Consider the following 16,962-nt stretch of genomic DNA (forward strand, 5'->3'; position numbering starts at 1 on the left):
CTTGTTGTATATTGCAAAGGAATGGATGGATTCAGATCCTTTGTGAGTCTAACCAGAGCTTTAGTCATTGGCAAGATTACTTCCACCCTTTGAATTCTATTTGCTCTTTCCCAGAGGAACAGGGACCTTTTGGCATCCTGCCCTATTGCAAAGTTAATGCCGGACAGTTAGAATAAATAGGATAACACTTCCCCCTGCATCCTTCCCCAGACAATTTGTTTACCCACAAGACAGGATGAATATTGCCAATTCGAGAGTTCATCTCCAACATCTTCAGAAATCTGAGTCCCTCACTCCCCAAAGAAATGGGAGGAAGTTTTGGTTTTTCCAGGTTTTAGGGGCAAGGGAGTGTGAAGTGGGAGATGTTAGGGGCAATAAAGATACTGGGAGATGGAGTAGAAGAGCATGTAAATGGTGATGTAAATGGCTTTGGAAGGAGTACAAGTTCACAATAAAGGGCATCTCACATTCTCGGACAACTAAGAGAATTGAGAGCTAACCTTTAGAGAACCTAAGAATCACGGCCAATGGGAACTTGGAGGAAATTGGAAAGGTCAAGTCAGTATGAGAGATTGCAGTTTTGCAAGAGGCTTGCATTAATCAGATCAGGACACACCATCACTTGGGGAATTCATTCAATACATCGAGAATTAAATGTCACTACCATAATGGTGATGTAATAACATAAAATATAATAGTGATTTTGAAATGACCAAAATGGTTGTTGTAAAATTAAATCAGGATCGTTACAGCCTTCAGCAATGGTACTTCTGTCCTTAAAACCTACATTTTTGACCAAGCCTTTGGTCATCTATCCAATTTTCTCTTAGTCCAACTCAGAGCAAAATCTTTGCCAGACAAAATTCCTGTGAAAAGACCTGAGATTATTTTCTATCTTAAGGGAGCTGCATGAAGAAGTAGGATGTTGCTGTAAAGTTACAGTAGTATCCTGGGAATCAATACAGACTCCATTCCAAATCTTTACTTAAGGAGGAGGTTAAATTCCTGAAGGGTGACCAGAAATGCACAGAGTACTCCAAGCATAGTCTCACTAACCCCTTATGCAGGCCACAACTTTTGTACTCAATACCTGATGCAATGAAGGCAAGCATGACAAATGCCTTCTTCACCACCACCCTGCCCACCCGTCTGACTGGATATCATATTTGGGGCCAGGTGAGAGCACACATACCTGGAGTTGTGGTTCAACTCTTGGGATATGTCATCCACCATGTCATTCTCAGAGGCCTCGTGAGCCATGGCTTTGCAGAGCTTGCAGGCGACAAGGGCTTTGGCCATAGCCTCCTCGCCATGCTGCCAGAAGAACAGGGCCATTTTCTGCCGCTTCATGAGCACAGCCCACAGCATCAGCTCATGGAAGGGGTAGGAGAAGTGATTGATCTCTGGGTCATCCAGGTCGATGTCCACATCCTCCTCCCTCTTCTTGGTTGTCTTCCTGCCTCTCCGGATGGGTGGCTCTTCCTGTTTGTTTTAGAAGGACACATTCATCAGCAAATACGAGCTCACCTTTCAGAACCTTTCTCTCTCAGTAGGGCCACCAACCCTGCAGGATCTCCCAGATTGATCTCAGGCTCTGTTTGCAAGCCGTACCTGACGGGCAAACCAATGAAGGGGGTCAGCTTTTGGGGGAAATGAGTCAAACACAATGTTCGGCTTTACTTTCACTTCCTTTCCTCACTTTGGTCCATTAATTCTGAAGATACTGGAGATAGATTTAAAAAATAGCAGTCAAAACCAACAATTTGGGACAATGAAAATATTGTTTTGCCAGGCCTGGGGGGGAGCAGGGAAATGTCAAAATGATTGATGTGTTGTTATTCCACCAATAGCAGGAATTTGGTATGGGGGGTGGGCTAGATTTTGGAAGGTGGTGCAATGAGAACTCCAGGAATCCATGCAACAGATTTGGCAATCCTAGATATGGATATGTGGCATGCTCTTCCACATCATTTAACATCAACAAAGTGTCTGTAATACAGTCCAAATATACTGACTAATAATGTAACAGTGTGGGCCCTACCTTGCAAGCATCTTTGCACTGAGGCAGTGTTACTGCATTACACCCTACAATTCAATGTTTGCATCATAAACCTACTATATACATTTATTGAAGTCTGATAGTTAAATTAAAATAGAAAGACTTTGTAACATACTTTAATGGAAAATACAGTATTAACACATATACACACATCTAAACATGACACCAAATGTTTATATAGTTGAGTAAAAACATGTGCTATTTGCTGAACGTCCCACAAATGTATCTTTAAAACTGAACTGATATTGAGTCAATTTCATACACAGTTAATAAGACATTCAGATACCAATAATTAAATGGTGGACGTAACTATTTTTAAAATAATTTATTCTATCTAATCACAAGCTTCATACTAAACTTTCAGGTTTAAAAATAAGTAAAGATTTAACCTGTAATTAAACAGCAATAATACAATAGTGAACTAAAGGCCAACAACAGAAGCATTTTTCTATACTATGTTGTTTCTTTATAATAAAGATAAACAATTGACAAGATTGGAATGAACTAACATAGGGAAAAAGAACACTTAAAGCTGGATACCGGAAAACAGAATGATTATATCAACACGAAAACACAGCCTTGACTGAATGTAAATGAATATAAAGTTACAACAAAAGGGAGAGGGAGGTCTCAGATACATAAAGGTTACTCAAGAGGGAACAATGCTATATCCAGCCTGCCCTGGGTCACAGAAAGAGATCATAACACAACAATAATTAAGTTATGAGTTATGAAATTCTTTTCCACGCTGGATATTCCACTATTCTCTAATGTCATTTATGTTTATACAACAGTGGTTGACTAATTACTATTAGATATTATAAACTAAATGAATTTTAGAGTTTTATCCAAATGGAATTAACTTCACTCTAATGTGCTATAATGCTTACACCCAAAAACATAACTGGTCTTGAAAATGAATTAAGTATTGAAAGTAAAAGTCTCAGCTAATATCTTCTGGAAGAATGAATCCTGTCTAAACATTTAATGCAAATAACTCAACAAAAGGAGAATGAAAAATGCCATCAGCTCTAAATACTTGATGCTTATTGTGTGAAAATTTATTTGTCAGGTTAATATTTCAATTGCATTAACAGATTTATTCATGCTGATATATTAAGGACGTTGATTTACTCCTGTTATCTGAAAACTGAGAAATACTCAGCTGGTCAGGCAACATCTGAGGATAGAGAATTGATTGGGTTGGTTATGATGACAGGTTACTAACCTGAGATGTTAGATCGTGTCAAAGTGACCTTCTAACCTTCCTGCCTGCGCTCACTTATGCTGGACTTGGAACCTGAATGAGCTTACCCCTCTTCACACCTGAGAGGTTCCAGCAAGGCACCTCCGAGGCCCTGACAACTTTTGATGGGAAGCAGAGCTTGGGTAGGGGAAGGCCAGAGCCTCACTTCTTGTCAGAATTGGAAGGGCTTCAACACTTGCTAAATTTCTTTGATATTCAGAAAATTTAGAATAAAAATCTGAAAATAAAAATTGAAAAGATTAATTTTTAAAAAAAATCAAAGCACTAAGAAATAATTCAAAGCTTTATCATAAATTAAGCAACAATCAAATTCTATGACTTTGCTTTTTTTCTCTTAATCTCCAGGTTGGGAAACCATTGGAATGAATGGGGAGCTGAATCCAGGTGGAAATAACCTGGCAGATTCCCAGCACATCCAGGATATGCCTGTGGATTCTGTGGGGAGGGTCTGGCATGCTGGCATTTATCACTCACCTTATCCTGGATTTGTAGCACGTCCACCTAAATGCAGGATCTGCTGTGAGCAGATCCTCTGGAACAGCTCAACCTGTAAATTGAGTCTCTATTCACAGATGCTGCCTGGCCAACTGGGTGCTTTTAGCACTAGCTGTATTTGTTGTAGATTTCCAGGAACCACAACATTTCGCATTCATGCTTTTGGTCAGGATAGCCATCTCAGACTCAGTGGTCAATTTAACTTTGGAGTACAACAGCACTATGTTTTCCGATAACTATCAAAACCCCTGTTGTATAAACTGGGCTGGGGTCCTTTAATAAAGGAATAGAAATTGATGGTGTTAATGTACCTCCATTCCCAGCAGCTTCAGAGCCTTGGGCTGCAAGAAATCAATAAGAAAGATGAAGGTTTAAGATAAGCACTGAGCATTTGTCTTTTTGTAGAAAGCCGAAGAACCATCCCTTAAGTATTCACATCCCAATAGATAATGATGGTAAATAGGTGCTTAAATCAGCTTGAAGAGAATGAACTATAGTTAAAGCTACATTGTATGGTACAGCAGCAGGAGGCCACAAGGCCCATCATGTTTAGGCTAGTTGTTTGAAAGAGATTTCCAATAAGTCCAAAGCAATGTTGCTCATTTTTCCTTTTCAACGATTATCTGTTGCCTTTTGAATATTTCCCTTGAAACTACTTCCTCTGCCCTTTTGCTCCAAATCACAGTACATCATTTGTTGAAATAAAAAAGAAGATAATTCCTCCGCTTGCATCTGGCTCTTGGTATGTAATTTTACTCAATGTTGTGTGATTTCCTTGACTGGTATAATATTGGATTAAAATCAAGATTAGCTGCAAGCAAAGCAGACAAGATATGTACTGGAGGGTTCTGTGCCAAGACTAGCTTCTGACCAATGGGGTCTCTGGCAAAGGAAACTGCAAATAAATAATTAACCATAGGGATGGGGAGGGGAGGGGAAACAATAGCACAGCCCATTGAGAGACTCTTGTGGCACCAACTCAGTATCGCTGTACAATCTTAGTATGGATATTGCTGAAGGTTTCATAGGGGTGGAAAACAGTTCTTGGTGATGTGCCAGATGCACTCAGTACCAGTGTTTATGTGTTGTCTGCTCCAGAAATGCAAACCCATTGAAGGGGCAATGAGATGAATCAAAAGAAACAGGGTGCAAACCGCAATTGCTCCCATAGAGTGTAATGAGGATGAGCCTGTTGTTCCAAATATTTGGGTCTCAGATGAGGGGACACAGTTTCAAGATAAGGGACTGGTCACTCTAAAATTGAAGTTCACAGAAATTTATTTTCACAAAAGGAGGCATTCTGTGCCCCGGAGAGTTGTGGAGGCCATTTACTAAGTATTTAAAGTGGAAAGTAATGGGAAAATGAAGGTTGGGATGATCTGGCACAGAAGAAGAATTGAGGCCTGGGGTCAATCAGCCATGATGACATTGAGTGATGGTGCAGGCTGGAGATGTGAGTGGCCCAGTCCCACTCCTATTTTCTTGTGTTCCAATATTACAAACCCCTTCAAGGATAAGAGTTACATTTAGAAGCACTGTATTTACACAAATGCTTTGATATGAATCATTGCATTTATACATAAAGAAAATGAGGGTTCACTACCTGTGAAATAGAAATTAAATGCCTGAAATTATGTTAAACATAAAAATACCACACTTGGAGCAGTTCAGGGCTTCATATTACAGAAAGGATCTTGGGAAGGGAGACAGAGCAAAAAGGATTAACATGGATTATGACAGAGGACTGGAGAACCTTTTCTGCAGAAGAGACCTGTCAGAGATCTTTCAACTTATGGAGCAGTAAGGTCAAAATGAAGAGACATAAATACAAAATGGGAATTGAATAGGAAGTTTGCCAGAGAGCAGCAATATTGTGAACTGAGGTAAATGCTAAAGAGGACCTGGATACATGGAGAGAAGAGTAGAAGGAGTTGTGACTGGAGTAGGATGGGGGGGGGGGGGGGGGTTCCAATACCAACCTCAACAAGCTGGTGAAACTGGTGAGCTGGCATTCTCCGATGATTTTTTGTTTTGTTTTCTTGCTTTGTTTCATCAAAATATTTTCCTTCAGGTCACAATGAAATATATCACACTCTGGAATTTGGTGTTATTATTAGGAAACTCTTTTCAAATCACATTATGATGTTGGTACAAAGACAACTTCACCCACTGCAATGTAAGGTAACTGTGCAGGAATCAAGAGCTTAGCTAGTCATTGGCAACTGCTGAAGATTAGTAAAAACATACCTAAGAACAGAAAGCACTGAGTACAGTCAGCAGGTTAGAAGGAAGAAGCAATTAACACTTAATTGATGCAACATCATTGACTTGAAAATATTGAGTCATTGTCTCTCCACAGATGCTGTCTGACCTGCTGAGTGTTTCCAGCATTTACTGTTTTCATTTGGAAATTTCAGAATCTGCAATATTACACTCCGCTGATGTAAATAAGATATGAGAAGGGAAAAGGACAGAATCCCATCAACTTTGCTGTGAGTACCTGATTTCTGTTTGTTGTAACTCTCCCCCCATTCACAGACATGTGAAAGTTTTATACTGTTGGAAGCAGAGTGAGTGATGAAGCAATTCAAGGCTCGTAGAGAATAATGAGAGGATGCTTGTGGTTGGCCAGGGGAAGATTCTGCACAGGATGTGGGCATGCAATGGTCACAAACAAAAACAGCTTGCAGACTGCGGACTAACAGGGCAAGACACCCATATCATTGCCTTGGGCATGGTGGTAACATAAAACATAAGAGGTATGGAGACCTGTAAACTAACCTTTGGACAATGTTCACCAAAATAAAAGCTTCCAGCAACAATTTTAAAATGTTATGGTCATTACTAATAGGGGATTAGGTTTTCCTTGGTAATGTTACAGCCTTGAACTCCTGCCTCTCACTCGATGGAGCAGTTTGCATTTGGACATCAAAGGTGAGTGCATTTTTCATATCAATTAACAGGAGGGCAATAGGTTGAGAGGAGGGAGAGATATAAAAGTAGCAAAGGAGGATTACAAAGGAATGGAAGAGGCTGGGAAGGGAAATGGGAGGAAGAGAAAAAAGGGAAGGTGAAGAAGAGGGTTGCATAACAAAGGCCAAGAGAGGGAAGAAAAAATAGGCAGAGATGTAGCCATAGAACCATTCAGTTGTTCTGCATAGAAATAGTCCTTTTGGCCTGATGTCCATGCTGATCAAGAAACTTACCATGCTAATCCCATTTTCCTAAATTTGACCCTTAAACCTCTATTCCTTTTCTATCCTTTTACATGTTCAGGTACATTTTGAATGCTGTGATTATACCGGCCTCTACCATCTCCTGTGGCAGCTTGTTCCACATATCCACCAGCCTCTGTGTGAAAAACTTTCTGCTCAAATCTCCTCATGTCCTCTAATTTTAGATAGAGGATCTATCTAAAAGTTTCAGGGAGGATAGAGGGAAGCATGAGACTAAAAAAAGGAGGAAGGGAGGTGAATGAGACTGAAGGAGGAGGAAGGGGAAGAAGAGGGATTCAGGAGGTGGAAGAGATGGGGGTGAGATGGTAAAGAGGAAGGAAGTGTGTACCTGTTCGATACATTGCCAGAGGACGATTGTTGACTGGGTACCCTGTAGGGTTACAGTCCAAACACATGCCAAAGAAAAAGGGAATTAATGGCTTAGTTTGGTGATGAGATGGATTGATGTGGGAGAATTAGCTTCTCAGCCAGATTTACTCTACAGAGCCACCAATTGAACAATTGCTGGTACTGCATGTTTGCTTCATTTCTTCACATCATTGTATGTAGAGATAGGTCACCAGATGTTGCAAATCATTCACCCTCCCAATATATATTTGTAACTATTGCCACTAATGAAAGTTTTTCACTAAATTATCATTCTTGAGGAGCATAATTTTAATGGCATTGAAAGATCAACCATAAATGGTTCTGCAGAACCATTTGTTATCCAGGAACTTTTCTCACTGGACTGTAGGAGACTGAGGGGTGGGGGGAGGTGGTGGTCATCAGTTAGAGGCTTATCAAATCATGAGGGGTAAGGGTAAGTTAAATAGTCATAATCTTTTCTCCAGGGTGGGGAAATCAAAAATTAGAAAGGAAAAGATTTAAGGGGAGGAGCAAATATTTTAAAGGAGTGGACAGCTTTTTCACACAAAGGGCAGTGCTGGTATTAGAGGCAATGGTAAAAGAGGGGGGAATTGTAATGTTTAAAAGACATTTAGATAGGCACATGGACAGGAAAGGTTTAGAGGGCTATGGGCTGAACACAGGAAAATAGGCTTTGTTCGGGGAGACAATTTAGTCAGCTTGGACGTGGAGCTGAAAGGCTTGTTTCTGTGTTGTAAAGCCCAATGAATCTATCCTCCCACTGGATTTTTCACTGAGATACTCTTTGCTCCCTCTGTCCTCTTAACTGAGCATCTCCTCATCCCTTGGTCAATTTCTATGCTTCTTAGGCAGCCCCTCAAGTTTGAAAATACCTTGCTTCCACTCCAGTTTTGAGGAGTAAAATAGGTCTGTGCATGATTCCTTATAACACGAGGTAACTGTTGCATTCCAGCTACCATACAGAGCAAAATGTTGCTTCAATGCAAGGTCTAATAATGTGCTGAAGGAAAGGGCCTGGATGATAGTTTAGTGGGCCTCCTTGTCCTCTGATTTGGAAGAAGCGTCAAGCAGATGAATGACTAAACTTCAAAGAATATCTTGTTCTATATTCAATTAAACAGCTACACCCTGAGATAAACCAAATCACGTCTCCCTCTGTCGGTAATCTCTCCAAATATTACTGCCAATTTGGCACCAAGTTGAGATCAAGAGAACATAAGATGCTGGAGCACGTATTGGGAAGTCAGGTCCTCAAGACTGTTTTGTAATTAAATAAGATCTTTGCTAATTCAATCGTGCCATCAGTACCATTTTCCCATGCTCTCCCAAGCCTTTTGATACCCTTGTAGTTTAAGTGTCTGTTTCTCTCCAGGTTGAGTACATTCAATGTCTCTACATGCACAGGTCTCAGAGGCAGAGAGTTTCAAAGTTTAAAGCCCCTCCCCACCAAGAGAAATAATTCCTCCTCTGTCTTAACTGATTATTTGGTAATTATGCACAATAGCTCCAGATAATCTCATCATGGGAAACATTATTTCAGCATCCATCATCCTTCAGAATCTTACATGCTTCAAGATAGCCTCTCATTCTTCTAAACTACAATGAGTATAGGCCAAATTTGCTTAACCTTCCTTCCACTTAAGCATGAATATAGTGAACTTTCACTGCAAATGTTTCATTGCAAATATGGAGATACACGAGAGAATGCAATCTGGGGCTAAAAGACCATAACACATAGGCTGTTCAGCCTATCGAGTCCTCCTCACCATTCATTCATGAGCTGATCTACTTTCCTACTTAGCCCCACTGCTCGACCTCCTTCCCATAATCTTTGATGCCCTGGTTAATCAAAAACCTATCAATGACTTGGCCTCCACAATCACCGGTGGCAATAAATTCCACAGTTTCACCACCTACTGGCTAAAGAAATATCTCCACATTTCTGTTCTGAGTGGCCGCCCTTCAATCCTGAAGTTGTTCCCTCTTGTCCTAGACTCTGCACTAGGGGAATCAACCTTTCTACACCTTCTCTGTCCATGGCTTTCAACATTCAAAATGTTTCAACGAGATCCTGTCGTCCTTCTCCTAAACTCCAACAAGTACAGGCCAAGAGCCGTCAAACGTTCCTCACGTGATAACATTTTCATTCCCCGAATCATCCTTGTGAACCTTAAATGAGGAGCCCAAAACTGCTCACAATACTCCAAGTGAGGCCTCACAAGTGTCTTATAAAGCTTCACATCACATCCCTGCTCATTTATTCTATTCCTCTCAAAATGCATGCCAGTGTTGCACTTGCCCTCTTCTCTACCAACTTAACCTGCAAGCTTACCTTCAAGGTAGCCTGCATGAGCACTTCCAGGTGCCTTTACTTCTGGTTATTTTCAATTTTCTTCCCATTTTGAAAATAGTCTGCCTGTTTATTTCTTCTACCAAAGTGCATGATTGTACACTTTTGACATTATATTTTATTTGCCACTTCTCTGCCCATTTTCCTAATCTGTCTAACTCCTCCTCCCACCTTCCTGTCTCCTCCACCTACCTTCGTATTGTCTCCAAACTTGGCCACAAAACCATTCATTCCATAATCTAAATCACCGATATGCCACATAAAAAGAAGCCATCTCCAATACCAACACCTATGGAGCACCACTAGCCAGTGGCAGCCAACCAGAATATTCTGACCCTCTGTTGCCTGTCAATCAGCCAATCTCTACCCCCACCAGTATGTTTCCTGCTATCCCCTGTGCTCTTATCTTGTAAAGTAGACTCATGGGTGACAGCTTAAAGCCTTCTGAAAATCTAAATACACGACATCCACTGAATCTCCTTTATCCAGCCTGATTGTTGCTTCTTCAAAGAATTCCAATAGGTTTGTCAAGCAAGATTTTCTCTTAAGGAAACCATGCTGGCTTTGGCCTATCCTGTCATGGACTTCAAGTACTCTGTAACTTCATCCTTGATAATTGACTCCAACAACATCCCAACCACTGACATTGGCTAAACAGCCTATAATTTCCTTTCAATTGCCTCCCTCCATAAATATAGAGGCCAAGTATTAAACCAATACTCCAGGAATGGTCTTACCCGTGGCATGTATAATTACATCAAAATATTCTCATCTTTATAATCCATATCTTTGCAATAAAGGTCAATATTATTTTTCATTCTTCGTTCCAAAGTGGATAACATCCCACATTATACGCCAACTGCCAACTACTTGCCAAATCACTTGATATATTTAATGTTTTGTGAAGCAATTTATTAACTCACCTGCAAATCCAAATAAATTTCATCGACTGGCTTGGCTTTCACCACTCTATTACATCTTTAAAGTACCTTAACAAATTTATTAAACATTATTTCTCATGCATAAAACTATGTTGACTCTGCTTAGTTAGATTATGCATTTTCAAATGCCCTGCTTTTACTTCCTTAATTTGTGGGTTGATGTACACTTTTGGATAAGCTAACCCATTCTCCATGAGACCAATGGAAACAAGATCTCTGAGATCCATCATTTCTAACTTTTTGTCATTCCTGATTTCCATTTGTCTATCACAGGTGATATTGCCTCCCTAAGCTTTAGAAATTCCTCCTTGAACATCTCTCTTCCTTTTAGCCAATTTGTAAAACCTACCTTTTTAGCCAAACTTTTATTTAGTTTTGACATTTTCCTTTTTTATGCCCATGCATTCTGTAAAGCACCTTTGGATATCTTTTGCAATAAAGTTGTTTCCTCTCTTGCTATTCCATCATATGTGGTTCAGAGAACACCAGATAAATATATTTTAATTCTTCAGGATTTTGGGCGAGCTTCAGTTTTGGAGGCACATTGGGGCTTTTGCCAGAATATAGATAAAGACAAATGCAATTTCAATGGGGATATGTAAGGGTACTGAATTGGCACAAGGAACATGATATCTTGAGCTACAAATTGCAGGTGGTACCATTTTCATTTCTTCATTGAGATCCTGAGCTCATCAATGGGAGATTGTGGGGGAGAAAGACTACTCTATGTGAGGGGTAATGGAACAAATGGACAGAAGTGGGTGCTTAGAGAGAATAGTCATTAAGAAAGAGATAATCAGAAGAAAGAAAGAGGCCCAATTGAAAGGAAGGAGTGGAAAATGGGAAGAAGAGGAGCAATCAGATGGATGGAAAGGCAATCAAAAGAAGGATTAGAGAACTAGGAGTGGTTCAATCATAAGAAATGGAGACAATTGGAAGGAGGTGTGGAGATGATCAGAAGATTTGTGGATATTTTGAAAGCGGGAAGTACAATTAGAATGGATAGGCAAAATCGAAGGAAGGGTTGGAAAATGGGAAAGGGTAATGATCAGAAGGTATAGTGTTAGAGGAAGGAAGGTCACTAACAGAATCAATTTTGGAATAAGGGGCAAAATTTGGCAGAAGCAAGGACAATCAGAAGGAGGCATGGACAACATTGAAGGGATATGTGGACAATTAGAAAGCAGAAGAATAACCAGAAGGAGTGTGGTAATCAGAAGGGATTGGGGTAACTGGGAAGTATGAGACCCATCAGAAGAGAGGGAGAATATTGAAAGTAATGCAAACAGTTATAAAAGATGGGGGCAGCATAAGGGAGGGGAGTAATCAGGATGATGGGGGCAATTAGTGGCAATGGTCCTGGGTAGTGTGGTCAGAAGTTCCCCATTCTGTTTTACCCAGAGTCAATATATTATGTTTAGCAAATATTTAGTTTTAATTGTTGTAAAATTTATATTTAAGCAATAGCCATTTCCTAAAATTGTCCTTTTGTTTGAATCAATTATTTCAAACTCCATTTTCTCTACCTTCCGATCTTTCCTCATGTCACCTTTTCTGGATGGCAAGGAGAGTTAGGAGTACATGCACAGAGATCTCTAACTTCTCAAAAGAGGAAACTAAAATGATAAACGGGTAGCTGGTATTTATCATAACAGGGCCAGGATACAAAGGGCTGAATGTTATATTTCAGCTGGTGGGACCCCATATGATCCAAATCATTCCATTCTGTTCACTGAGCAGGATGGATCTACTCTCCGAGGAGGGGCCACCACACAGATTTATCAGAATCAAATTGGTGCTAACAGGGTTAATGGAGGACAAGTTGCCTGGACTGAGGACCGATCTAATTCAGGTTTTTAATAAGGTGGATTGAGGACAAGTCCAGACTAAGGGGTCACACTTAAGGCCCTGGACTAGACTGCTCAGTGGTGATGTTGGGAATACTTCTTCTTTCAAAGGGAAGTAGAACATGTAAACCTGTGCCCCACAAAAATGCTGAGGGTGGGCGTTGAATAATGATTTCAAACCTGAGACTGAGATTTTCTTTTGGGCCATGGGTATTGTGTGTAATGGAACTTAAGCAGGTCAAATAGGTGGAGGCCGAATAGGGAAGGTCTCAATGAATGGGAGGAAAGCTTGAATCAACTCCCCTTTTACCAAATACCAATTCTCTAGGTGAGACAATGCCAGCCACAGAGATAAATTGTCCAAAAACAATCCATGCCAGGGCTATTGATCCATGTGTACAGGACGCCGTCCAGGGAAAAGCACTCCACTCAATTGTCATTCTATCCACCGGGCATACATATTCAACCCTTGTAAACTGTAGCTGCATAGTGCCCAATCTCCCAGGCGGCATGGCAACGATTCAGTTCACCCCACATAACTTCCCACCAACTGGCAGGACAAAGGCACCAGGGTCATGGGAATACATGCAAGTTCACTTCCAACTCCAGCACAATCCGCCATTGCTAAATTTTAATTTTTTTAAGGATTATTTTCATTTTAATTTGGTGATACAGGCCCTTCTGGCCATCCAAATACACGAATTAACCTACAGATCCTGTATGTTTTTGGAAGGTGGGAGGAAACCAAAGCACCCCAAGGAAGCCCATGCATGTTATAGGGAGAACATACAGTCAGTGGCAGATTGGACTCAGATTGCTGGCACTGTAATAGTGTTGCACTAATTATTCCGCTAACCATGCCACCCTTGCCAAATCCCCAGCCAAATGTGAGATTAGCATCCTCACCCAAAACTACTGTGTTCCACTGCCGCCATCTAATAGGGACCTGGGAACGGTGAAAACACCATTAACACCCACATCCCATGAATGAATAAATAATAATGACATTCAAACGATGTCGTAATCCCTTGTTGCTTTGTGAGTGTTGAGAATATCGTTATTTGTGCCACACTACTCACCCGTTTTGGACCAAACAGATTGTGGTATAGGGTTCGGAACCTTTTGCGTGTGTAATTGCAGCGATAAGCTCCTCCCATCAGATTCTCAATCACAAGCCCGATGTCAATTAAGCTGATTCTATAATCAGGCGGGAGGTTGCCCTAAACACCAAACAGAATAGAGAGACAGAGAGCCTTTATATTAGCGATCTACCATGGAATCAGCAAGCATGACCAAATAAAATATTTTCATTGGATTTTAGTTGAAGGTTTTAAAATTAATTATTAATATTTTTAGCATTAGTTGGAAATGCATCCAACGGATTTGCACACTACCTTCTTTGGTTAATTTTAGTTTAATAATAAATGTATTTATGCGCTAAGCAGATGTTAATCAATTCACCTGAAAATAGATCCAGCTGAATGCTTGGTATTCTCGCTTGGAGAGAACAAATAAGTTTGAATGAGTTACTGCAGCATTTTATAACACAAGTCAAAGTTTAGTTTCATTCATGATGATCTCAGAAGGTTGCAGATTGACATCGAATCTTCTGATAAAGACACTGCAATCCTAGTTCACCTTATCAGCAGGACATAATTGGTTTTCCAGTTGTTTATCAACATAGCATTTTAAGATCACTTTTACACTGTGATTTACGCTGACACCTTTTGAGTATGAACAGATGCTTCAGACTTTTAATTTGTAAAATGCAACAGCCTCATAATGGGAAGTTAGTTTTCCTTTATATTTCATGTTGCTATCTCATTTACTATTCTAGTGGAGCTTTAACAGACATGCCAAGGGTTCTTCACCAATCAATGTCCAACATGCAGATTAAGGCTCATTGCCGTGTTCTAGTTTACTGAAGTCCAGGTTGCACTGGTTTGTGTATCTCAAAGTCCTTCATGGACTTACCCACCCCTATCTCTGTAACCTCCTCCAGTCCCATAAATCTCCGTCTGTTCCTCCAATTCTGACCTCTTGCTGATCCCTAACTTTCATTTGCTTCCGGTGGATGGGCCTTAAACTCTGGAATACTCTCTCTCACGCTTTATATTTCCCATCTCTTTCATCCACCTTAATGTACTCCTTGTAAACCTATCTTAGCCTGAGAGAGTTAGTAAGGAACGTGTGTCTACAACCTTCAATGTCCAGCCAATCTACAAATACTTTAAGTAGAACAATACATTGTGGTCCTAACAAGATTAGGTTATTTTGGATCTGATCAAGTATAATATACTTCTAAAGGATCCTCTTGGGAATTGTGATTGAATTTCACGTTCAGTTTTACCTGAAACTAGTATCCTAATTGGCCAGTAAAGGCGTTTATATGGAGATGAAGCTGATTTGGCTAAAGTAGACGTACAACTTGTTGGATATGACATCATTACATGAACGTGATGACATAGGGAAATGATTTATACTGAAAGCTTCGTAGTAATGGTTGTAGTACGTAGTATTGAGTTAGTCTGCACTGACAGTGTGGCTGCCTTTGATTTACAATAGAGAGGCCTCAAACTTAACAGTGGCGATGTGAAAGCAAGAACGCACTTAAGCATTACACTACAGAAGACAGTGAAAAGCTGGGAATCCCAAGGGATGGGAGCAGCAGTTCCTGCAGTTCACTTCGACAGATTCAATGAACACGAAGACACTTTGGAATTGTATGTAGAACATATTGATAATCATTGCATTGTACATGATATTACTGAAAATCATTGAATTAAAAAAATGGACATTGTTTTTAACCATAATGGGAGGAGGCACCTATGAGCTCTTCAGTTCGCTAACGAGCCCACACCTACCTTCAATGAAAACATATGCTGAAATCTGTCAAGCTATCGGTCAGCACCTTAACCCCCAACCTCCAGAAATGACAGAAAGAGATAAATTTTACTGATGTAAACAATAGCACGGAGAATCTGACCCAAATTTCATTGCTGCATTGGGTAAACTGTCTAGATACTGTGCATTTGGACAATTCAGAGACCAATTAGTAATGGATTTAGCTGAACAAACTACCCAAGAAAAACTAATTGCAACACAAAATCTGCCACTTGAACTGGCGTTAGACATTGCTACTGCCGCCAAGACAGTGGCAAGCAATGCAGATGTCTGCCAGAGAGACTTGGCTATCAATAAATCTTGGCGCCAAGATTCTTCCTGCCGGGAACTGCCTGCCAAAAATGTTTTCACTGCGGGAAGATGAATAACAGTCCCAATAATTGCTATTTCAAAAAACCCAAATGCCACAAATGCAATGAGAAGGAGCACATCAAAGCAAGATGCCCAGTGGTTAAACTAAAGAAAGGTTACCAGCCTGGCTCCAGAAAAATACAATTTGCACAAGAGACAGGAGAAAGCCCAGACACTGTGAACACAGATACCAATGAATCAGAAGAGGAACCAAACGAAAGTAAACATGTTATATGAGTAGTCCACTTCCGTGGACTGGGTCATGAAGAGCCAAAATTTTACATCCATGTCCACATTAACAACTAGATACGGGAGCAGCGGTTTCCCTAATGCCAAGAATAATGAAGGAGTGCCTGCTACTGCACGCATGCAAAGATGCTCCAAACGGACACCATCTTAAAAACTGCTACGGGGAGGAAATACAAATACTTGGAAAGCGCAATGTACACGTTAAGTACAAGGATCGATCTAACCAGTTGCCCCTCTATATTGTGAACACCGAGGGGCCAGCATTGCTCAGTCGCAATTGGATAAGCAACCTTCAGCTGGATTGGCAAGAAATAGGGAAGATCATCAGCCAAAAGAACAAAGAAAAGTGGAATCAACACCTGCAGTGAACCACCAACCCCAAACTGGCTCCAATTTTAAAACGTTACAGCACAGTATTCGAAAATGGTTTTGAAAAAAATTGAGGGGTAAAAGCCAAACTACATGTGAAACCCGAAGCAGAACCCAAATTTTGCAAATGCAGAGTTGTACCTTTCCCAATAAAGGGAAAAATCTGATCGGAACTTAATAGACTGCAGAAGGAAGGGATATTAGAAAAAATCTAGTACTCCGATTGGGCAACCCCAATCGTACCAGTACTCAAGGCAAAAAGAGAAATACGTATCTGTGGTGATTACAAAGTGACCATCAATCAAGCACTACAAATTCTGGAACACCCCATTCCAAAGGCTGAAGAACTATTCCAAACATTAACAGGGAAACAAAAGTTCACTAAACAGTACCTGTCACAGGCCTATCAACTGGTGGAGTTAGACTACAACTCCTGGAAATATGTAACCAAAAACATACATTTGGGATTATTTACTTATACCCGTATGCAGTACAGAATATTAGCAGCACCAGCCATATTCCAAG

At 40.4% G+C, this 16,962-nt stretch overlaps 1 protein-coding gene across 1 annotated transcript in view; it reads right to left on the reverse strand.

The window, feature by feature from the left end:
• trpm3 (transient receptor potential cation channel, subfamily M, member 3) overlaps positions 1-16,962 on the reverse strand; it is a 164,692-nt gene that overhangs the window by 52,832 nt on the left and 94,898 nt on the right. The window contains exons 13-16 of the mRNA XM_069916634.1: positions 14,026-14,061; positions 13,644-13,784; positions 4,133-4,162; positions 1,193-1,482 (exon numbers count right to left, since the gene is read on the reverse strand). Coding sequence (XP_069772735.1) covers positions 1,193-1,482; positions 4,133-4,162; positions 13,644-13,784; positions 14,026-14,061 — 497 coding nt within the window. The remainder of the gene's footprint in view (positions 1-1,192; positions 1,483-4,132; positions 4,163-13,643; positions 13,785-14,025; positions 14,062-16,962) is intronic.

This window comes from Narcine bancroftii, chromosome 1, assembly GCF_036971445.1.
Source record: "Narcine bancroftii isolate sNarBan1 chromosome 1, sNarBan1.hap1, whole genome shotgun sequence".
Taxonomy (NCBI): Eukaryota; Metazoa; Chordata; class Chondrichthyes; order Torpediniformes; family Narcinidae; genus Narcine; species Narcine bancroftii.